This window comes from Chenopodium quinoa, unplaced genomic scaffold, assembly GCF_001683475.1.
Source record: "Chenopodium quinoa cultivar QQ74 unplaced genomic scaffold, ASM168347v1, whole genome shotgun sequence".
Classification (NCBI taxonomy): domain Eukaryota; kingdom Viridiplantae; phylum Streptophyta; class Magnoliopsida; order Caryophyllales; family Amaranthaceae; genus Chenopodium; species Chenopodium quinoa.
In genome coordinates, this window is record NW_018743197.1 from 415503 (window position 1) to 439385 (window position 23883).

Here is a 23883-nt window from a genome sequence, read left to right on the forward strand (position 1 = left end):
TCACACCGGAGATGGAATTAGTGGTAGAACCAAAGGAAATCAGAGACAGCCAAATGCGGCAAGGGAAAGAAGTAGTCCGAAAGGTGTTGGTTAAATGGAAGGGCTTACGGATTTTGAGGCTAAATGGAAGGAGACAAATACGATTCTTAAGCGCTTTCCCGACTTCCACCTTGAGGACAAGGTGGTGCTTTGGGGGGGAGTAATGCAATGCACCACCCTAGGCCACCCATTGTCTGTACCTACAGCAGAAGGAAGCAGCAACAACAGGGCACAAACAACCCACAACAACATGCGCAGCAGCAGACAACTAAAGCAACAAGACAGAATATGGTTTGGCTTTTCAGAGTTCTATTTTGGCCTATTGCGGAATAAGACAAATTAGTTAGAGTAGCAATTAAAGCTTTGTCACATGAGTAGTTAGTGTATGGAGTTAAATAGCAGCAAGTGAAGGGATAGGGGATTCATTCAGAGAATTGTAATAGCTTGGTTTATTAGTTAGTTGTAAACCTTAAAGCCTTTGGCAAACTTTCAATCTATCAATCAAATGTCTTCTTCCTATCTATCTTCTATTTCACTCTCTAAGTACTAACCCGAGAGCGCAGCTAGTTGCAGATTAGCGCCAAGAACACAAAATATGCCCAATTACTTTTTGAACCTAATTGAAAAGGACTCAAAATGCAAGGCCATAAATGTATCATACTATAGAAATATTAGAAAAACAAAAACATAATATTAATTTTCTAAACAAATACAATGTTATTCTAATCAGAAATAATCCTCAACTTATGATGATATATCAAGAGCTCCAAGTCCACAGCATTTACGACAAAATATTCTTGTACTTTGGTTGGCCATGGCTGTCAGAACATTCTATCTAAGCTAGTCATTAGATAATAGATATTTAAAAAAAAAATTATCTAAATCCAATGGAAGAAGAAAAATTAGTATCAAAGATATCAAACTGTAATACTATATTGATAAAGAGGGTGATAATACCAAATACTGGTAGTGCAGTCAGCAAATAATTGACTAATAATATAGCTCACACTGATTAAATTAATATATAAATAAAAATTTAAAATAAAAATATAATAAATAATAAAAGGAAAAAAAATCTCTCTCGAGACTTGACACATAGTATCAAGTAAATCCTATATCCCCCACAGAATCTTACGGTTTCCTGTTTCATTTTCCATAGCATATCCACTATCACAGATAAATTGTAATGGCATCTGCAATATTCTGGAAAAAAAATAGAAAAAGGAAAATTTTGACTAAGTCATCCTCAGACTGAAATCTGTTACGAGAGAAAGCCAACATATATCTGTGCCTCGGTGTAACAGAAAAAAGGAATCAAGTTTCCACCGTAAGTTCCAGCTTTTATATGCCTGATCAATTACAAATTTACGAGAAACAGTAGAATAGAAAACCAAAATTTGAAACAGAAACCTCTCAAAACCCACAATAGAATCCAATGATTCCAATCATCCCACTCATATAAGTTTTAGACATTCAACAAAGACCAGAAAGTTGTATATGATTTTTTTTCTTTCCCATTACCTGAGTACCTATATAGCAAAGTGATTGACAAAAACATAACCGCTGAAAATGTGTATTCAAAACTTTTAGCTCCACTAGGGCACTAAATCAAGAATTATCCTAGGCTAACCAGCTGCAGATCCAAGACCATGCAGGTTTGCCAGAAAAGTAAAATGCTTACCTTAAGAAAAGAAACATGTGGCACAGCTTGGGCATGGTTATGCTACTCATCTTTAGTCCATTCTTGTTCAGTAACTACCCCTTTTAGAAACAATAAGAGGCAAAATAAAGAACCCAAGCCCTAAGCGTAACTGTTGTGTATTGTGATTTTGTCAACCTCATCAACAAAAATTGCTGAGTTTTCAGAAGCTACAATAGGCTAATAGAAAATAAAAAAAATCCTTGCTTGTGTATTGAGCCTAATTGAATATTTCCTGACCACGTGAATTTAACAATCAATTTTGAATTTCAGGTTCTCATTTCAAAAGTGTATCTAGTTCTTAATTAATTTGTACTCCCAAATAAGTAGTTTAAGCCAATCAAATTCACTCAATAAATATAAGAATTATGGCAAAAGCTGTTTAGGGTATTTTTACCCTAGACACGTGGACCAATGAGAGGTCGCCACGTGTCGAGCTCAGGATGGCCCATGTGGCTCAACATCCTCTTGACACTTGGCGCCCTCAGATACAAATAACGGCTTTCAAAGGCCCAAACTCTTAGGAGCGCCGTAAAACGGCGCAGCCCACTAAACCCTAGGTCAAGTGACCTAGGTAGGGGCACATTTTCCAACGAGCCTATAAATAGGGAGATATTTCCCCATTTTGGGGACACATTCAATCATTTATTACACCCTTATTCTCTTACATCAGAGAAAGACCTGAGCTTGGAATCCAAGCAGATACCCACCTAGTTTCCGTTCTTTTTATTCCGTTTCAAGTTACTAACTTGTGCGTCGGAGGCGGAGCACCACCCAACCGGTGTCTCCGTTTGTTTTGCAGGTACAGCTCACTGCGGATCAGTCTTCGTGTTGTAACTCTCCCAAGGGACAAAAACACCCAAAACATTTGGCGCCGTATGTGGGGAGAGTACCTCGAAGATGGTTCAAGAGTCTGTACCACCCTCTAACCGTCTGGGCGATGACCCAGAAGTTTTTACAGACCAGGAGGATGAAGATCTTTACAGCCGAAGACGGCTCTCTCAGAATCAAGCGCATCCGGCCCAGAGAGACTCTGGAGCGGGGTGCCTCCCAGGCGGGTCCAAGCAGATCCACTGGCAGCCGGAAGGGGAAACCCAAACGGAAGCCGGATCAGCCCCTGTCACCCGAGACGAACTCATGAGATTCATGACAAGTTTCAAGGGTGAAATTAAAGAGCTGATCACCAAAAGCCGGGCTGGCCCAAGTAAAGGTTAGTCGGCGAAGAAGACTCCTCCAGAGAAGGGGAAGTCAGTCAGAAACCAGCAGCCCACTCCTCATCCAAAGGAGAAGGCAGCCGGGACCATTGATTGGTCAAGGATTCTCCTTCCTGGGAAGAATACCAACAACACTCGCCGGACTAAACAGCCGGTGAGAAGTAAAAAAATCAACTCTTGATGCCCGGAAGATCATTAACCGGAAGAGAAACCAGTCGCTGTCTGAGTCGGCTTCAACGTCGAACTTTCCAGACAGCTTCAACAATACCTCAGCCGGGAATGCATCTTCCTTGCATGAGAGTCAGACGGGCGGTAATACTGTCCATTCTGGTCCTCATATGATTGGAGTTGTCCCGTATGTGCCTACTCAGGCTTACAGACAGTATCCCCCTCACTTCATGCAGCCGACCTTCTTTGGGGGTCAGGCGGCATATCCAAATGTCCAGCCATTGGACTGGCAGCTTCGTCTGCTATGCCTGGGTGAACAACCTTCTGCGTTCTGCGTTCACCCGGGAGATAACCGAGACGACTCAGGCCAAGGTTAAGAACGTGTTGGTTGGTACCTATGATGGTACCACCAATCCGGAAGACCACCTCATGGCTTACACCAACCTCATGTATCTGCAGGGGTTGGATGATGCCACTTGGTGTCGATGCTTCCCGGCTACATTGAAGGGCATTGCCCAACAATGGTTTGGCAATCTGCCAGCCGGGTCCATCGATAGTTTCAGGAAGCTTGCCTTCCTGTTTGCTTCCAACTTCTCAATGAACATCCCTGCTAAGAAAACAAGCCTTGATTTGAGCACTGTTAAGCAGGGAGAGAGAGAAGGGCTGCGCTCATATGTCAGGCGGTTCAACCTGATTAGAATTCAGATTCAGGGGTTGTCTGATGAGGTAGCTTTTACAGACTTTTTTCAAAGGTCTGAGAGACGGGTCGACCTTTAAGTTCGACCTAGTCAGAAAAGGGGCTTTCACCCTGCAGGCGGCCGAGGGAGGCGGAAAGCTACATTCAAGCTACCGACCTTTGCTCGCCTGGAGGCCAGTCGGACTCTAAGAAGTCTGACAAGCAGAAAGACAACCGGCCTGCTCAGCCAGCCAAAAGGAAAGAAGAGAGCAAGAAGAGGAAAGAGGTCTGGGCGGTTGGTGACTCTGATCAGCCGTCCTAGAAGAAGAAGAAAGAATTTAAACCGTACGCCCCAAAGTACGAGTTTAATAAGGACTGCAACTCCATCCTCATGGAGATAAAGGACCGGCTGTCCCTAGAGAAGCCGAATCCAATGAAAAGTTCCTTTCAATCCAGGAACAAAAATAAATTTTGTCAATACCATGAGGAAGTTGGCCATGACACCAACGACTGCTTCAGTCTTCAGCGGGCATTGGACCGTCTGACAAAGGGCTGTTGAAGTCCTACATTTCCAAGTCCCCAGCCGGGGCAAAAAAGAAAAACAAGGGTCAGTCCTCCAAGACTACCCCCCAGCCTGCTAGTAGCTCGGATACCGACAAGGAGCCGGTCTACACTATAGCAGGCGGGTTCTCATGTGGTGGCCCTACCATCCGGGGCACCAAGAGCCATCTTCGAAAGATGGACAAAGAAGATGATGAGCAGGCGTCTGCTAGCTCTTCCTTCCCAGACGTCTTGATCACTGAGAAGGATAGGGGCAGCGTCCGCTGCCCTCATGATGACCCGGTGGTCATTGAATGTAAGGTTGCCAACCAGCTGGTTGGACGGATCCTTATAGACACCGGTAGCTCATCAGACATCATCAGCCTCCGGTGCCTGCAAAAGCTGAAATACAATGTCAGCAGCATGCATCCGGTCACACACCCCTCCGGCTGGGGGAGAAAGGCCAGGGACGACATATTGTCGTCAGATTCTTGGTCGTTGAGGAGTTGACTGCCTACAACATCATCCTTGGCCGGCCAACTCTCAACGTAGCCAAGGCAGTAATCATCCCATCTCTCATGCTCATCAAGTATGAGAGGGATGACGGCACTGTGGGTTCCCTGAATGGGGATCAGAAGACGGCCCGGGAGTGTTATCTCTCAGCCGTCCGAGATACCGTGGCCCCAAGCGGTCAAGAACCCATAGACCTTGACAATGTCAAGGATGCCGACCCAGCTCCTGCCCCACCAGCAGCCGAAAAGAAAAGAAAAGCACCTCTGCTGGTGGAGGTGAAGAAAGAGAAAAAATAGCAATCATTGGCCGGTGAACGGTCAGATGAGCTCCGTCCCCAACCGGCTGGTGCAAGCATTGATCTTGTTCTGGATGACGGCCGTCCGGAACGTACTGTAAAGGTTGGGACGGTTGCTCATGCTACTTTGGGTGCAGACTTGCACCTTGTGCTGAAAGAATTCAAAGACATTTTTGCCTTTGAAGTGGAAGAGATGCCAGGCGTCAGCCCGGATCTTGCTGTCCACAAGCTCGCCGTGGATCCTAAAAAGAAGCCCATCCGACAAAAGAAAAGAAACCACGGCGAGGAAAGAAGTCAGGCGGCAGCTGCCGAAGTCAAAAAGCTCTTAGACGCCAGGTTCATTCGGCCTTGTAATTTTCTCGACTGGGTGGCCAATGTGGTCCTTGTTAAGAAACCGAATGGGACCTGACGCATGTGTGTTGATTACACGGACCTCAACAAGGCGTGTCCAAAGGAAGTTATCCGCTTCCAAAGATCGACAGTCTGGTCGACTCTACAGCCGGTCACGCCTTGATGAGTTTTATGGATGCCTACTCCGGCTTCCATCAGATACCCCTGTGGAAGAAAGATCAAGAAAAGACGACCTTCGTCACTAATCAGGGGCTATTCTGTTACACGGTGATGCCGTTTGGCTTGAAAAATGCGCCGGCTATATTCTAACGGATGATTAACACTGTCTTTGTTAATCAAATAGGGAGGAATGAAGAGGCATACATTGATGACATGATAGTCAAATCCAAACGGCAGACGGATCACCTTGCTAATCTCCGAGAAACCTTCACCACACTCAGGCGGCATAAGGTCATGTTAAATCCTAAGAAATGCGTCTTTGGTGTTGAGTCTGGGAAGTTTCTCGGATTCCTGATTGATCAAAGGGGGATAGAGGCTAACCCTGAGAAGATACAGGCGGTGATTGACATGAAGTCACCCCGCACTGTCAAGGAAGCATAGAGACTAACCGGTTGCCTGGTTGCTCTGGGGAGGTTCCTCGCCGGTTAGGTGACAAATGCCTTTACTTCTTCCAAGCAATCAGGAAGAAGACCAGATTTGAATGGGGAGATGAGGCTGAGGCGGCCTTTCAACGGCTGAAAGAACACCTCCACTCTTTGCCAAGACTTGTTAGTCCATTGCCTAGGGAGGTGTTATATATGTACTTAGCCGTCTCAAATCATGCTCTCAGTGTCGTGTCGTTCTCCTTGCTGAGAGAGACGGTGTTCAGCTTCCGGTCTATTTCATTAGCCATGTCTTAAAAAATGCTGAGCTCCGGTACCCCATGGTAGAAAAATTTAGACTGGCTCTGTATATGGTTTTCAAGAAATTGAAGTCATATTTCTTGGCTCATCCGGTGGTAATCTACACCGACCAGCCCCTCAAGCGGCCAATGTCTACTTTGGAGTCATCCGGAAGAATGTTGAAATGGGCTATTGAAACGGCACACTTCCTGATTCACCACAGGAAGCAGCCGTCCTGAAGAAGCGAGCCGCAAGCTTCGAGTTGAAAAATGGAGAACTCTTCTAGGCAGGATTTCTTAAGCCCCTGTTGAAGTGTGTCACCCCAGAAAAGGGGAAGGAAGTTCTCGGAGACTTGCACTCGGGATTCTGCGCCTCTCATATAGGCTTACTTTTAGCCCACTCTTGAGGCAGACGCCAAGGAATTGGTGAAGAAATGTGACAAGTGCCAAAAGTTTGGTAAACTCATTCACCGTCCGGCTACTGATCTGACGGCCATCCACAGCCCAATCCCGTTTGCAAAATGGGGCATGGAGATTCTAGGTCCTTACACACCTGCTCCAAGCGGAAAGCGTTACATCTTGGTGGCTGTGGATTATTTCACCAAGTGGGTGGAGGCTGAGGCGGTTAAAAACATCAACACCTCAGACGTAATTTCCTTCATTTGGAAGAGCATCATCACCCGGTATGGGGTACCTATGTCTATGGTGTTTGATAATGGTCCTCAGTTTGAGACGCCTCAGCTAAAAACTTGGTTGGGGGATCAGGGGATCTCAAGCTATTTTGCATCTGTTGGCCGGCCCCAAGCAAACGGCCAAGTTGAAGCCTTCAACAAACTCATCTCAGACGGCATTAAAAAGAAAATAGAAAGAGCCGGTGGCTTATGGGCAGAAGAATTAATCCATGTCCTATGGGCCATCCGGACAACAGCCAAAGGGGCAACCGGTGAAACCTCATTTCTCATGGTTTACGGTGCTGAAGCCGTCTTGCCCATCAAACATTACAAGCCGACTCTCACAGTCATGCTGTATGATGAAGAGGCAAACTGGGAAGCAATGCGCCTGGCATTGGATTCACTCCCAGAGCGCAGGGGCAATGCCGCCTTGCGTCATGAGATTTACCGTCTGAAAATGACTAGAGCCTACAACAAAAAAGTACACAAGCGTCCTTTGAAAGTTGACGACTTAGTGTTACGGAAAATGGAGGCAACCGGTAGGGCCAATGAGCTGGGAAAGCTAACTCCAAATTGGGAAGGCCCCTACCGGATCTATGAAGAAGTAAGGGATGGCACCTACCGCCTGGAAACTCCAGAAGGCAGGCGTCTGCCTAGAACTTGGAATGTAGACAATCTAAAAAAGTACTACCTCTGAGAATGTAAACTTTTTGTAAACAGTGAGTCAATTAATGAAGATTCAGACTTTGTTTGCAAAATTGAGTTATCGTTTGATTATCCATCCGGGTAATATCCAGGCGGATTCCCCATTTGCCTAACTAAGTTCGATACTTAGTGAAGGTTACATTTGTTTATCCGCCTGGGTAATACTCGGATCTCTTGTTTATTTAAGTTTGATACTTTGTTTATTCAACTGCTTGACTATCCGCCTGGGTAATACTCAGACGGATCCTCCACTTATCTAACTAAGATTGATACTTAGTATGATCAAATATTTGCCTGTCCGTCTGGGTAATACCCAGACAGACTCGTTTGCTTAAAAAACTAAGTTCAATACTTAGTGTAAATTCAATACTCCGACTAAAAACTAAGCGCAAAAACGTTTAGTGGCTATACAACCGGTCTCAAACAAGGCCAGAGGCTAAGATGGCCGGATGGTTGCTCATTTTATAAAATCGCCTGTCCCAACATGGACAAAGGCGTCCGGCGACACCCCTCCGGGTGCAATCGTCGCAGAGAACAGACTATTTGTCGGTTCTACCCATGCAGACGACAAAAATTGAACGACCAAATTGGTCAAATCATAGCCGTCTGACCAAAATAACCTAGGAAGAACGAATAAGTTTCCAGATACCGGATGCCCATAGGCATCAGTCGGTCATTGATAAAGATTCTTGGGTTATTTATTCCAAAGTTGCACTCACTTCCCTATTGGGGCAAAGGATTGTGTAATGGCTACGCGTTAACCCCAGATGGAATATAACCGCCTAGGTAAGAAGCTCAAAGCACCCGCTTTTATGGCCGGCTGTGCACTTGGTTTGGGGCAATCACCATTGTGATTGATTGGCCTAAAAACACTCCATACTTCTCCAAGTATCAAGTGTTTTCAAGCCAATCAATCAGCCTGACATAAAACCAACCACACAGCCGCCCAGGGGCAAGAGCACCCGGATTGCAAATTGCCGCATGCTTTTTTAAGTTAGGCAAAATACTAAAGAATTGCATACACATAAAAAATTCAAATTGAAAAAACTCAAAACAGACATATATAAAATCCGACTGTGTCGGAATACTTCATTTATATTTGAAATGGCATAAAGGCCAGAATAATTGTTAACCGGACACATCTGGTGAAGAAAGAAAGTGGAAATGTTAATCCAACCCCATGGTTGGTAAAAAGATAAAACAAAACACGGCATGCAAGCCGGTAAACAACATTGATTGGCATATTGCTGCAGAAAGGTGGGAGGCTCGCCTAAGGCTGAGGCGGAGTCTTCTCTGGCTGAGTTTGGCTGGCTTGGCCCTCTTGATGATCATCCGCCGGCTCCTCATCATCCGAGACTTCATATCCCTCCTCAGCAGCCCAGTCTTGGAAGCGAGGCGGAGGAGCATCACCCAGTTGCTGGGCATCATACACCTCAGTGGCATAATCATACCTCAGCTTATAGACCTCAAAGTCTATTTCTAGGTAGAGGAGGCCCCTCTTCAGCCGGGCCAAGTTGTCCCGTTCATTCTCCTCAGTCAGCCGGGTCTGCTCCTGGGCCAGCTCATCCGACTGCTTGTTGCGCAAGGTCATGAGCTCAAGCTTTAGGCGGTCATTGTCAATCCGGAGTTGGGGATTCTCCTTGTCAGCATCTTCTAATGCCTTGAGATTAGATTTGGCATCTTTCAGCTGCTTATCAAGGTCATCAGCCCGGTTGTTAGCTTCATCGTTTGCAGCCGTCAAACTCCGGATCAGCTCCTCCTGTTTCAACTCTACTGCTTTAATCTTTAAATTACACATATAATCAGAATGTTCAGCAAAGTTGAGGTTTTCTAGGGCCCTCCGTTTGGCGTCATTTACCTCTTCTTGCTTCCGCCTAAGGGACCCGGAGATTGTCCACTCTCACCATAGCCTGAATCAATAACAGCCGGTTTATGAGTTACTTAGTCAGAATAAAGATTAAAGACATCAAGATAGAGGAATCTTGTACCTCAGCCAGAGAGCCCATTATCCGGTCAAAGTCCACGACCTGCAGATCAGGTACGGAGGCCTTCTCAGACCGGGTGAGGGTCCTCACCATCCGCTTCGCGAAGCCGGCGAGATCCGGCGGGTTAGGAAGCAGATCTGCATCAAAAGTAGTTCTTTGTGAGATAGAAGCAGCGTAGCTGGCATTCATTCGTTGCCGGCTGACCCTTTTGAAGAATCAACCTTAGTCTTAATTCTCATAAAATTAAGTGGCCAAGGTATTTCAGTTCGTTCCTTACCGTAAACTTCCGGATGGGTCTCCGGCTTGTCCTCCCCCCAGCGGTTGCCGCACCGCCTGCAACCTTAGGTGGCTCGCCACCCTTCGAAGCCGTAGAGGCCTCCGGCGCTTTCTGCTGTTCTGAGCTTTCACTCAGTTTCTTCAGAACAGCAGGGGGATTTGCCCCCAGTCGTTGGACGACCAGATTGGGCAGAACTTTGCTTCTGGGGGGGATCCTTCCTTGTGGCTTTGGCAGCCGGAGCCTTCTCCAGATCATCTCCCTGCCTTTTGAGAAGCTTGGAGAATGATCGAGGGATTCTTTTGGCGGACTCCTGAGAAAGAAGCAAAATATAAGTATACCCAACCGGTATGTTAAAAAAAAAAAAAAAAAATGCAAACATAAAGTCAGGCGGTCTTACCCCGCCTTTCTTCGTAGCCTCGACGGCTGCCTTTTTGACAAGGGTCGCCTCCTTGCGCAGTTGCGCCGCAGATTTAGCAGGAGTCTTATCCTGGTCAACCATCCTCAGGGCTTCTTCTGCAAAAACAAGAATGTCAAGTTAGAAAGAATTAAGGCAAGTTTGCAATAAAAATAAAATGACAATCATTCCGGATGAGAAGTATTCTACCCCTGGAAAACATCGTACTCAGTCCGCAGGCGGACAAGAAGCACTCATCTTTGAAGAAGTCCGAATGGGGGATCCAGTTCTTGGGAACTATGATGTGAGTCCCATCCCCCATGGGCTCAGTGTTGTCTCAAAAAATCCCGGCTCCATGATTTGCTCCCGGGCTTTAGTAGATAGTGCCGGGAGAGGGCATTTACGTCCAAGAAGAGCCGACTCAGTGTTATACCGGCGTAGTGTCCGGTTGTGTCTTAGGGTTGGAGAGGAAATCAAATAGAACTTGTCCTTCCACTCGGACCACTTGGACACTTTGTCCAAAGTCATCAGATATTGGGGCAGGGTAGTCAGCGTATACCATGCCCCATGGCCGCCTGGAGCCTTGCTCAAGTAGTGCATGTGAGCGAAGGCAGAGAAGCTGGGGTTCAAGTTTTGGAACTCGCAGGCGGCAATGTAACTTAATATGTTCACCCACGAATTAGGGGTGAGCTGCCAAACCCCCAGATCATACCCCTTAAGGATTTTCCTAATCCCGAGGTGGAGGGGGAACCGGAGGCCGACTTCTATTACCGCCTCATAGCAGATGAAGTAGTCATCTGCATGGTCAATGTCATCCCCCAAGGCCATCACAACATCAGCCGGAGGGACAATAACCTCCCAACCCTTTCCAAATGGATGTTTCTCTTTAAAAGCCCTGAACCCGCTATTAAGAAGGGCAATGTTACTCGGCAGCATCCAGGTTCTTTTGGGGTTGGGATAGTCAGCAACTTTGGGCGGCTGCTGATAGTCAGCCGCAAAATCTCCTTGGTCAGAGCCGGAGGATTCCGCTCTTGGTCCCTGGCCGGCTTCAGCGTCGCCAGCTTCATTTGAGGAGGCGGCTCCTTCGCCGTCCACCTCTCTTAATCCCGAGCTCCCGGAGGTAGAGGGAGCCTCTTCGTCAGATCCGCTCTCCTCCAAATTCCTCGGATCCCCTTCCGGGAAAACCTCATCGGCTGGCACTCTCATGGTGCGCCGGCTTTTAGTCCGCTTGGCCGTTTGTTTCGTTTTGGCCATTGTGTCCTGCACAGACACAGAGAGGGAGGAATTCGGAGATGAGCATATTGGTTCCGGGGGATCGGCTGAGTGTCCTAGGCAGTGCCGAGTGGTTGGATTGGGAACTCATTTATATTTTCTATTTTCTAAAGAAAGCCGGGCATACAGGCGAAAAAAAGAAAAATGGTATGTAAATTGAAGGGGAGGAAAGCTAAAATGGTACAGGCGGTTACCTTGCTTTGACTCTGGAAAATCTGAAAACCGCTACAGCCGGTGAACCGGGTGATGTACTGCTAGCACTCGGAAGCTTGAAACTTGTTGTTATGCAGGTGGGAGCAGAGAAAACTCTCTCTAGAAATCTCTCTTTCTCTCTCAAAAAAGTCAATATGAGCGTAAAGTGTGAAAAGGAGGGGGGGTAACTTTCTATTTATAGAAAGTAAAAGCGGGGGGAAAATTTTGATTTGAAATTCAAAATTTTACCCGTTACTGTTCACCTATGAAAGGTGGATACGTGTCACAGGCCCCACGTGACATGCACGTGCGACCTGTGAGGGGCAAATGTTTAAGGTATTTTTACCCTAGACACGTGGACCAATGAGAGGTCGCCACGTGTCGAGCTCAGGATGGCCCATGTGGCTCAACATCTTCTTGACACTTGGCGCCTTCAGATATGTCTCTGAAATAACGGCTTTCAAAGGCCCAAACTCTTAGGAGCGCCGTAAAACGGCGCAGCCCACTAAACCCTAGGTCAAGTGACGTAGGTAGGGGCACATTTTCCAACGACCCTATAAATAGGGAGATATTTCCCCATTTTGGGGACACATTCAATCATTTATTACACCCTTATTCTCTTACATCAGAGAAAGACCTGAGCTTGGAATCCAATCAGATACCCACCTAGTTTCCGTTCTTTTTATTCCGTTTCAAGTTACTAACTTGTGCGTCGGAGGCGGAGCACCACCCAACCGGTGTCTCCGTTTGTTTTGCAGGTACAGCTCACTGCGGATCAGTCTTCGTGTTGTAACTCTCCTAAGGGACAAAAACACCCAAAACAAAAGCCATCCATGGATTCAACACTAAATCCATTACAAGTAGCAACTTCACCCAATTGGTTATCCTCTTACAAAAGGTTTAAAAGAGATTTTTCTCAGGTAAAAAAAAGTTTTCCACTAAGTGAAAAGGAAGATCTACAAGGATGGGGACCAAGATCAACCAAATCAAGCTAAAAGGTTAAAAGAACTCCTACAGCAATTCAAGGAAAGCCAAGTGTTCCCTAATGAGCAAAAAGAAATGTATATACACAAACTGTCTCACAAAGATGGTAGAGAAGACATTTGACCCCAAATAGCATAAAAATGCAAAACCAAGTTCCATAGCCAAAAAATGTACTTCACCACACTCCTTAAAGGTGCAACACAAACTACCCCAGCTACACTGGAAAAGCCTGTGGTAAATACTACATTGATACTACAACGACACTTAAAACAATTAATCACTACAGGTGCTTTCATTAAAAAAAAAAAATGACTGCTGTCACCCATGACGGTGAGAGGGAAGAAAAAAAAAATAGGGCTGAAAGATAAGATCTAGTCAGTCTATCCTATGGCAACTGAGATAGAATATTAAAAAAAAAAAAAAAAAAAAAAAAAAAAAAAAAAAAAAAAAAGGACTGCAGTCACCCAGCAAGTACAGAAAATATCAAGGAAAGTAACCAAAAAGGAATTGAAATATATCAAGGAAAACATAAAAGATGAGACATAAGAATATACCCTCTGGAATGGAACATTTAAGGATATAAAGAGTATCCATTCAGCAAGAAAAAATGACAATTTTAGAGAAAGTAACAAGGTACAAAATGAAAATGAAACAAATATATACCTGAGAAATCACAAACTCAGTGTTGTTTTTAAATCGGTGTTTTAGTTCATGCTCCGGTTTTTCCAAAAGCTTTTCAGCACCACCGTTACTTATGCCCGATATAATAGCAATTAATGCTGTTGCATCAAAATTGACTATGTCATAATCTCCTAAGGGGTCTTCTCTTCTGCAAGATGGCAAATCTTCATCATCCAAAGGCCAAGCTTTCATGTTCAGAATTAGATAAAGGAATGAAGATCCCAATTCCAACTCATTGTATGTCTCTGCAAACTCTTCATGAACATTACTAGTACTCAACTCTGCTACACTATCAATGCTTTGACAAGGCGTTGCACATTGATCAACATCCATTATCAGAATGCATGCCCCTTGATATGATTTTCCAAGAACATTGACCCATTCACCTTCTAATGCATCAGAGAAAACAAAGTCAAAATGTGAAAAATCCAAGTTGACTTCTCTAAATCCAAAATTCATCAACAGCTTCTCACGAATTGTAACGTCTAGTCCATTTGCGAAGAAGAGAACAATAGAAACAGGCTTCAGTACCAAGGAAACCTGAGCAGTGCTAACTATTTGTTCAATCCGCATTTTCAGACCCTTGTTTCTCTCTGAACTATCCCAAGTAATGTACTTTGGGTTCCGATCAGATACAATAAACCAGGTGGGATTATTATGGAGACTGCAAACAATATCAACATGTACAGCTTCACATTGTGAATTGGTTTTCTCCCTATGGCCAGTTGTAGGTGACAAAGGAATAGGTTTGCACACACGTGACACTCCCATTATGTATGGCTGCTAAAGTATGTGAACAATGGCCTCAAAATAGCCCACATTACAACTGCAAAAAGAATGCATAAACCTTCCACTTAATAATGACAACATGAAGCTGCTCATCCAAAAGCATTATAATATATTGTATATAATTGTGTGGGTAGAATGCATATAAGATGATGGATGGATGTAAAAGAAAAGGTGTAAGTGATGCCAAACAGTTGACAAAAGACATCTCAGCCTTGAAATTACAATGACATTGACATCTTACACTGATTACTCAATCCATTTGACATTTTAACGGTTCTAAAAATGTAAAAAGGATTAAAGGAAGTTTAGTTTAATGTTGAAATCAATGAATGAAATAAGTCCAAGGTGCACTGAAGCAATTAAAATCCGTGAAAAAACAATTGTGAAAATAAAAAATAAAAAATTGTGCACCTAGCCCTATGCATGTGGTGTTAAAATCGCCTCACCTAGAAGAAAAAAATAATTAAAAATTAAAAAAAAAAAAAAAAAAGGATAATCCCGGTGCTTACTCAAAGCACATCATATCCAATTATCCATAGTATCCTTAGTAATGTATCACTACAAGCTTCATTCATGTTGAAATCCACTAAAACTCAACCTTCTTAGCTTTATATATTACAGAAAGTACAGTATTACAATCCTCTCCATTGTCAAGTTAGCACCACGCCACCACCACCCATATTGTTCCCATATGCCCCACTTTAGCCAGTTTAAGACATATACAGTCTTATTCTCACAAATAATGAGGCAATTTCGGATATACCCGCCTTTTACAACCAACTACTTCTCTTTTTTCCACATATTTATTGGTAAAACCTCCTCATTAATGTAATTTTGCACAGCCTTTCCTAACAAATATTTGTAAATCAACATATTGCAAAAGTACAACAATTAATTATTGCATTCTAACAGCCCATTTGGTGTTGATTATAAATAATGTGATGTTAAGTACAATTTAGCAACTAAAGTAGCATCTTAATGCCAATACTAATGCAATCCCATCTCCAACTTGTAATTTTTTTCACATATCTCCATTAACATCTAACACCCACCAATGGCAAGCAATAATAATTAAAATTTGTGAAGAATAACATTGATTTTTCTTATAAATTTATAATTATATAAATCTCACATCACCGTAGTTTATTACTGCTTACAAAAAAAAAGGGTCCTTATTAAAATTCATAACGCGCATCATGCTCACGAAAGAACATACATACATGTACTTCGTATACTTTTCCAATCAAATTAGATAGTTCGAATGTATTATCAAATGGAATTGACGGAATAATAATGATTACATATGCTAAACAAATAAATAAGAAAATACAAAACCCAAAGCAAAAACATTAAATAAAGTTGTATAAAAGAAGGAAAAGAGAAGAAGAAAACCTGAATGATGAAGAAGGGGTTGAAGTAGAAAGAGAAAGACGACAAAGAAATCTGAGCTCAGAATTGACGAGACGAAGAAGAGTGCCCTTGCAAGAGGTAGTGATTTTGGAGAGTGGCAAGCGCTGGATTCTGTCCAACACTGCTTCGCATCTTCTGGTTGCTTCCATTGATTTGTTTTCGGTCAAGCCTCCCACCATTGACCATACTGGGTTCAACGGAAACATGTTCATAATCGCAAGGGTAAATTTACGGTTTTTTCAGCACATATCCTTGATTTTTTTTTTATTCACCATACCCACCAAAATTTTCAAATTCACCTAAGTTGTTACAAAAATTCACTATATACCCCTAATAAAAATAAGATGAGTTGAATTTTGTTAATTATACCTCGAAACCACCTTAACATCTCTCCCCCTCATCTCTGAAACCAATTCTCTCCTTTTTCCAGCCCCTAAAATCACTCCAAATCTCCATAACCATATTTGTATGAATGTTTTTGAGGATGAGAAAAGAAAATTTAGGTGGTTTTGGTGGTGGAAAAAAAGGAATGTGGGCAGGGATGGCAATGGATCTGGACCCGACCCGGATCCGTGGATCCAGATCCGTTTTTCACGGATCTGGGTCTTCAAATTTTGGACCCGGCGGATTCGGGTCGGATCCGGGTCCTGCTGACAAAAACGGATCTGGATCTGGGTCTGGGCCCTAGACCCGGATCCAGATCCGTAGACCCGTTTTTTTAATTTTTCCTATTAAAAAAACTAAAATTGTTTGTTTCTTTATTAAAAATGTTGATAATGTTAGTAATGATAAAGATTAACCCTTTCAAGAGATGAATTTTGGATGCTCATATTATATACAGCATCGTTGTTTTTTCACTAGCTTATATGTAACATCGTATTTTTTTTTTATGTTTATAATTTTTATTCAAAATATGAGTGTATAAGTTGGTTAATTTGGGGTTGAACTTAATTAATAACCAACAACGTAAGTTTGAAATAATTTTTTTGACCCGAACATTACATTTATTGCAAAAAATTAGGCAAAATATATTGGACCCTTTTTGGACCCGGATCCGTTGGACCCGATGGATCCGGATCCGGGTCGGATCTGGATCCTATATACCAAAACGGATTTGGATTCGGGTCCATCCGGACCCGGTCCAGATCCGACCCGTTGTCATCCCTAAATGTGGGTGGTTTTTGGGTGATGGAATGTATTTAGGATGGTTTTAATTCATAATTAACTTTAATGATTGACAAAATTAACAATCATTAATCATCAATGGTATATGTTTATATTTGTGAAAACTTGAGGGTATATGATGAATTTAAAAAAGTTCAGGGGTATACAGTAAATAAAAGAAAAACTCAGGGGCATATGATGAAAAATCCGGTAAATTTATATACTACATCCGTTACAGGTTATATAAATTTATCGCAAGGGTAAACTTATCGTTGCACCTAATCTGTAACGCATGTAGTACTATCTTGTTTCACATTAATTGCAATTTTTATCAAAATATCCACTACTCCCTCCGTCCTTTATTTACTACTTTATTTTCCATTTATTTCCGGGAATTAACTTAGAGATTTCTTAACATGATTTATACTCCCACTGTGTTTTAATAAGTGTTAAAGTTTGACTTTTTCACTATTCACATAATAGTTTTAACTTAATTAATTGATAATACATGGTTGGATACGTCATAATTGTATACTTTCATATTATAAAATTTCCTATGATTTTATTAACATATAATTAGATAAATTAATGGTCAAAGTAGTGTTTCGACATGTGATAAGTGTCATTTATGTCGCTATTTTTAGGAGTTTTCTAGTTAGTTTTTCATAGTTTTTCTATCTTTTTACTTGGTTTTAATAACGTTTTACTACATTTGTCATGTTTATGTGTGAAATGTCGTTATTGCTCAATTTTGGCTTTTCTTGCATATTTTGGTGGCTTATGACATTAGATTAAACTTTATTGGTTTACTCTTATGTTTAGGAACACTTGGATAAGTTCATTGCTCAAGATTGAAGAAATATAAAGCATAAAAGAACAAGTAATGAAGAAATGTGCACTTGATTTGCAAAGATCATACTTCAAACTCCTATATCTTTTGATCTACAAAACATTTTGGGGCGATTCCAATTGGAGATGAAAGCTTATCTTGAGAGCTTTCCAACGACAGGTCATATGCTCAATTCCGATGTAAAACGTGGGAGATATGCTCATTTGAAGCTGAGCAGTTTGCCCAGTCCGCAGCCAGGAGCGCCCGCTCCTCAAGGCTGCACGCCCGCTCCTCACAGGGTGTGCAATTTTGAAGTTTGGCAGAAGGTTTGGAGCGCCCGCTCCTGAGGGGTGCACGCCCGCTCCTCTACGCGCTGCTCGACTTTTTGCGGAGCTTCCTAGGCAATTTAGTAAGGGCTATAAATAGATTTTTTGCTCATTTTAGAAGAGAAAATTCATATTTTCAGTAGTTTTAGGTTAGTTTTAGGTTTTTAGAGAGAGAAACTCTCAAGTTTTGGAGAGAGAAAGTGAGAGAAACAATGGTTTTCATGGATTTTGGATAATCAAAGGAGGAATTTGATGATTTAAAGATCTCCATTTTATATCAATGAGCATTTCTTACTCTCTTCTCTCTTTATGCTTTATTAATTGCTTTGTTAATCATGTTTGAGTAGATTTCCTTCTACTAGGTGTTGAGTGAAGCTTTGTTATGGTTAATTGAGTTATTTGAGATAAATTTGATGATAATTGTGTGATTAAATTGATTGAGTTGATGATGGCATGTTGTTTGTTTTAGATTGGATTGATCTCCCAAGATAGCAAACTTAATTGCATGTTAGTTCTAGTTTGACAAGGGATTGTGAATTAGAATTTATATATTTGATTGCATTTTGGGTAAATTTCTTCTATGCACCTAGTCAATGAGGGATCTAGGCTAGGAATTTGAGAGATTGCTCTTGATGGTAATTAATTCCCATTTTAATTCTTTCTTTGCATGATTGATTATCAAATCGATTCCCATTAACTTGTTAATTGTTCAAAGTGGATCTTTGCCCCTAGTAGACTTTGTAATATCTTGATCTTTATATGTGTGTTAGTGTAGTTGTAGTGTCCACTATCCATAAACCGACTTCGGCGTAGCTTAAGCATTAGATCGAGAACAATCCAACATTACCGTTCCTTGTGGTTCGACTCCGAACTTACCACTAGACTTGTTTAGGGGTTAGTTTAGGATTATAATAATTTTGTTTGGCCGTGAGGAGGTTAGTCAACGACATAATTTCCCCGCGCTCAAAATGGCGCCGTTGCCGGGGAACGGTGTCAATGCTTGATTGTTTTTTATTGCTTGAGTCTAGGTCTTTGTGTATACTTTTCTTTTTATTTTATTTTTTCAATTTTTGCTTGTTTTGGTAAAAAAAATGGCAAGTAACTCGTTTCCTCAATATGACAATGAACCTTTTTGTGAATATTTCAATAGACTTGAGGGATATTTGGATTTTGATTGTTGTAGTCTTTGGGAGGCTTGTGAGATTTGTTATTTTGGTTTGAATGAGCAAACTAGGGATGAAGTTGAATGCATGCATAATGGTGAATTTAGAGCATTATCAATTGATGATGCTTAGGATTTTTATGTTTGGTTTGCTTGGGATGTCTATAATAAGGGTAATCATGATTCTATTATTGATATGCAATGTGTTGATACTTCTAATATTAGTATGAATTCCCATGATTTGTTACATGATCCCTTAAGTGAACCTAAAACACATGATTTCAACTCTATTTCCTCTTTTGTTCATGATGATGAGGTACATGCTCAAGTTATTGCTAATGGTGTGTTTCAATATTCTTCATTATTTACCATGCCTTCTTGTGATGTGCTTCGTTCCCTTAATGATGAATCTCATGTGTTTGATTGTGCCCCCACTCCCCAATGTGATGTATATGCTCATGATCTTAATGTTGATTTTTCCAATCTTGGTTGTACTTCTTCTTCTCTTGTTGAGCCTCAACCTTCAACACCTTTTGAATCCCTTATTGCTACTTTTGAATCTCAAATTAGGTGCATTGAGCTTGATAATGAGCTTGGGCCTAGTAAGGAAATGATTCTTAATTCTATGAGAGGTCAATTAGAGATAATGAAAAAGAATGAGGAGCGTCTTGAGGAGGGAAGGAGAAGAAAAGAAGAGTTAGAAAGCCAATTGTCACCCTTGATGCTTGTTTGTGAAAAATCCCAATTTAATGTGTGTGTTGAGGATGATGATGATGATTTTGAGCAACCAAGAGAGTGTGAGGATCCCATTGGTGAGCATATGAGTGATGGTGAAGGAGTTGAGAATGAAGAGAGTGTTGATTTTGAAAATCCTAACCCTTTTTCCCATCTTGATGAGTCTCAAGTGCATGATTGTGATCCTTTTATCCATGAGTATTTGGATTCATTTAAGGTTATGTCTAATGTGTTTATTGAGTGTCAAATGAAAACCCATAGCCTTTTGAGTGAGTTCATTAAGAATGCTTTATGGGAGAGAGATGATTTTGAAATGAATTTGCATCCATTCATGCATGACTTTGAGATTTTAGGCTTTAAGGAAGTTGAGGGAGTTGTTGTTCATGATTGTAGTGAAGGGGATTATGTAGTTCCTCTTGGAAGTTGGATGTTTGAGGGAGATCATGATCATGAGTGTTCTTCTTTTGAGGATTCTATGATTGATTTTCATGCTCAAATTGGTGATTTGAGGAATGGTGGTGAAGAAGAGACCATTTGTAAGACCATTGCTCCTATCCCCTTCTCTCATGTCCCTTTTTCAAGGAATTTCAACCATATTTCCTACACTCCTATATCCCTTCCTTCCTTTGTTAATGAGCCTATTGGGGACCCCCTTGCCTATGAAGATTTTTATGTCCCTCATTCGTCTTCAATTGAGGAAAAGGGTGATTTTGCCACCCAAAAAGATTTTTGTGAAGAGAGTTTGCCTTTCTATTCTTTTTCTGATTTTCTTGAATTTTCTTTTGATTCTTCTTCTTCTTGGAAACTCCCTCTTCACCTTCTTTTGCGTGCACTAATCTTGGTGCATGCCCTTCTTATATCATTTGCTTACTTGTTATCTTATGAGATGTGTAGTAGTGCATTTGACAAGCTCTTGCGATCGTTGCAATATTATTTACTAGAGCGGTCAAGCTTGGACCTTAAGCAAGCCTTTCTCGGGAAGTAACCCGTGTTTTATTGCTTTCATTTTCTTTTCTTTTTAGAATAGATTTTCTCTCATGGAAATGTTTGTGTGCCTTTTTCTAGGTACATAACTTGATATACTTTGGTGCATGATTTGGATCAAGAATCAAGGAAGTTTGGCACCACAATTGCTATCATATGGAAAACAAGATTCAATTCTTGAGAAGAGTGGCTTTGAAAATTTTAATTGGGTCATTTGCGGGTATATACACCCACCTAAAATCCGGTAATATCTTTCCTTGCTCTTTCTCCATTGGTTGATACCTAAAGTGGCTTTGAAACAAGAGATATGTTGGGTTGTTGGATTGATCTCCTTGTTTTCCCCTCCCATGGATTATTTGATTTATGTTTGAGCATGTTGTCTCATTCAAGCTTGGGGGAGGGTATTCTATCATATTTGTTAGATTTTGATTCATATATATTCCATGCACATTTGTATATGCTTTTCCATTTTCTATGTCTTGAAAATCACAAAAAGATTTTTGTTTCTATCAAGGCAAATTTGCAATGTATTTTCTTTTGTTCTTGCTTTGGACATAATACTTTTGGACTTGTATTCTTGAATGTCTTTCTTCCTAAATTTTAGAGGTGTGCACGGTTTGAGAATGTGTTAGGTTGACTCTAGGATATGGTATGCTAAGGTAGTTGGCTAAGAACTTTGGGACCATGAAGCTCTAGTTCACTTGCTTGTGGTAAGATGGAGTTGCTCTCTATAGTGGATATGAAATCAAGAGTTAGTTATTGCTATCCCTAGTGATGTATAATTGTTCTAGCCTTCATCATACTTTGTTGAGCGGCATATTTGGATCCTTGGCTATTACATTCTCATATCTAAAACTTGACTTTTAGCTCCCAAGATCGCGACTGAGCCACTTTAGGGGATGACAAAGACATTTCTCTTTTTATAGGATTAATTTTCAATTTTGGATTTGGTTTGCAATTGCCCCTATTACTAGCCCATTTGAGCCATATACATTCTTTTCTCTAACCTTAATACAAGCCTTCCAGCCTTGGTTTCACTTTAAATCCTACCTTTAGTTTGTGAATCAATTTTGTTTTGGAGCTTGTTTTATTGTTTATGGTGCAAGTTTAGAATTATAAGTTCATTTGCAAAGCAAGTATGTGTTGTATATAATTTTTTGCATAAAACCAAATACATTTTGAGAAAAAGCCGTCCAAAGTTAAAAGAGGCAAGGACATTTAAAAAAAAAAAAAAAAGCTTGGAAAAAGGAATTATTGAAAAAAAAAAGTAAAGAAGAATGTAAAGCACAAAAAAAAAGGGTTTTGTTATTGTTGTTCTCCCTGTTTTTGTTATTTTGTGTTAAATAAGCTTGGGGGAAAGTTATTTAATAAGCATACTTGGCACTTTTGTTTTGGAATCGTTTGGATCTTGTGGAAGAAGTTCCACCCGTGCTTCACATAGGTTTACCACCAATTTCAAGAGTTCTCCACACCTTTACTCTCCTAGATTATATGTTAATACCTTGAAAGTCCTTTTGATCCTAGAGGGTTAAGTCATTCAATGATGGCGGGAAATAGGAATCAAGCCTATAGAGCGAGTTTGCATAGCCAAGATGTCGGGTAACCTTCTCAATGTTTTTAATTTCTTATTTATTTTCCGGTTTCTTCGTGGAATCATGAGAAGCTAACTTGAAAGTGGATTTGAAACTAGTAGAGAGAACGTGGTTTGATTGGTTGAAACAAAAGGTGGAATGTGTTTCCTTTAGTTCTCTATGCTTAGCATATGTTATGTTTCAATCAACCTTGGACATCTTAGAACGTGCATACCTTTATTATTTTAGAAAGATTGACATTCATTAGTGTTTGTTCCATCATAAAAGTCCACTCTAGAACGCTTGTAACTTTTCTCTTACTTCGATTTATTTTATTTTATTTATTTATTGCCTTGCCTTGATTTTTGTCAAGAGTTATGGGTTAAACTCTTAGGACACCCTTACGAGAGCTTACTCGTCCTCTAGAGCAATCTAAGGGTTTAAAGTGCTTGATGCATACGCTAAATGTATTCGTGATTCCTACGAAAGTGAGTTAGTGTATATTCTTTCCCTTCTAGTTTTCTTTGTATAAAATGCATCACATTCCCTTGTGTTTCTTTTGTTTTGCTCGAGGGCGAGCAAAAGTTAAGCTTGGGGGAATTTTATAAGTGTCATTTATGTCGCTATTTTTAGGAGTTTTCTAGTTAGTTTTTCATAGTTTTTCTATCTTTTTACTTGGTTTTAATAACGTTTTACTACATTTGTCATGTTTATGTGTGAAATGTCGTTATTGCTCAATTTTGGCTTTTCTTGCATATTTTGGTGGCTTATGACATTAGATTAAACTTTATTGGTTTACTCTTATGTTTAGAAACACTTGGATAAGTTCATTGCTCAAGATTGAAGAAATATAAAGCATAAAAGAACAAGTAATGAAGAAATGTGCACTTGATTTGCAAAGATCATACTTCAAACGCCTGTATCTTTTGATCTACAAAACATTTTGGGGCGATTCTAATTGGAGATGAAAGCTTATCTTGAGAGCTTTCCAACGACAGGTCATATGCTCAATTCCGATGTAAAACGTGGGAGATATGCTCATTTGAAGCTGAGCAGTTTGCCCAGTCCGCAGCCAGGAGCGCCCGCTCCTCAAGGCTGCACGCCCGCTCCTCACAGGGTGTGCAATTTTGAAGTTTGGCAGAAGGTTTGGAGCGCCCGCTCCTGAGGGGTGCACGCCCGCTCCTCTACGCGCTGCTCGACTTTTTGCGGAGCTTCCTAGGCAATTTAGTAAGGGCTATAAATAGATTTTTTGCTCATTTTAGAAGAGAAAATTATATTTTCAGTAGTTTTAGGTTAGTTTTAGGTTTTTAGAGCGAGAAACTCTCAAGTTTTGGAGAGAGAAAGTGAGAGAAACAATGGTTTTCATGGATTTTGGAT

At 41.3% G+C, this 23883-nt stretch overlaps 1 protein-coding gene across 6 annotated transcripts; it reads right to left on the bottom strand.

The window, feature by feature from the left end:
* Positions 1–622: 622 nt before the first annotated feature.
* LOC110733188 lies at positions 623–16131 on the bottom strand. Of its 6 annotated transcripts, XR_002513574.1 has the most exons (5): positions 15718–16131; positions 13519–14362; positions 10014–10526; positions 9740–9873; positions 8756–9661 (listed from the first exon to the last, which is right to left on the bottom strand). XR_002513574.1 is itself a non-coding variant. In XM_021913198.1 (3 exons), exons 2-3 carry the CDS (start codon positions 14305–14307, stop codon positions 1210–1212), a joined length of 822 nt encoding a protein of 273 aa, XP_021768890.1. In that variant the 5' UTR covers positions 14308–14362; positions 15718–16131; the 3' UTR covers positions 623–1209. The 6 variants fall into 6 exon arrangements, 2 of the variants coding, with proteins under 2 accessions (XP_021768890.1, XP_021768889.1); XR_002513572.1 differs by lacking the exons at positions 13519–14362; positions 15718–16131 and having other exon boundaries at positions 10014–10323; positions 10411–12224; XR_002513573.1 differs by lacking the exons at positions 13519–14362; positions 15718–16131 and having other exon boundaries at positions 8756–9510; positions 9610–9661; positions 10014–12224.
* Between the last annotated feature and the right edge of the window lie 7752 nt (positions 16132–23883).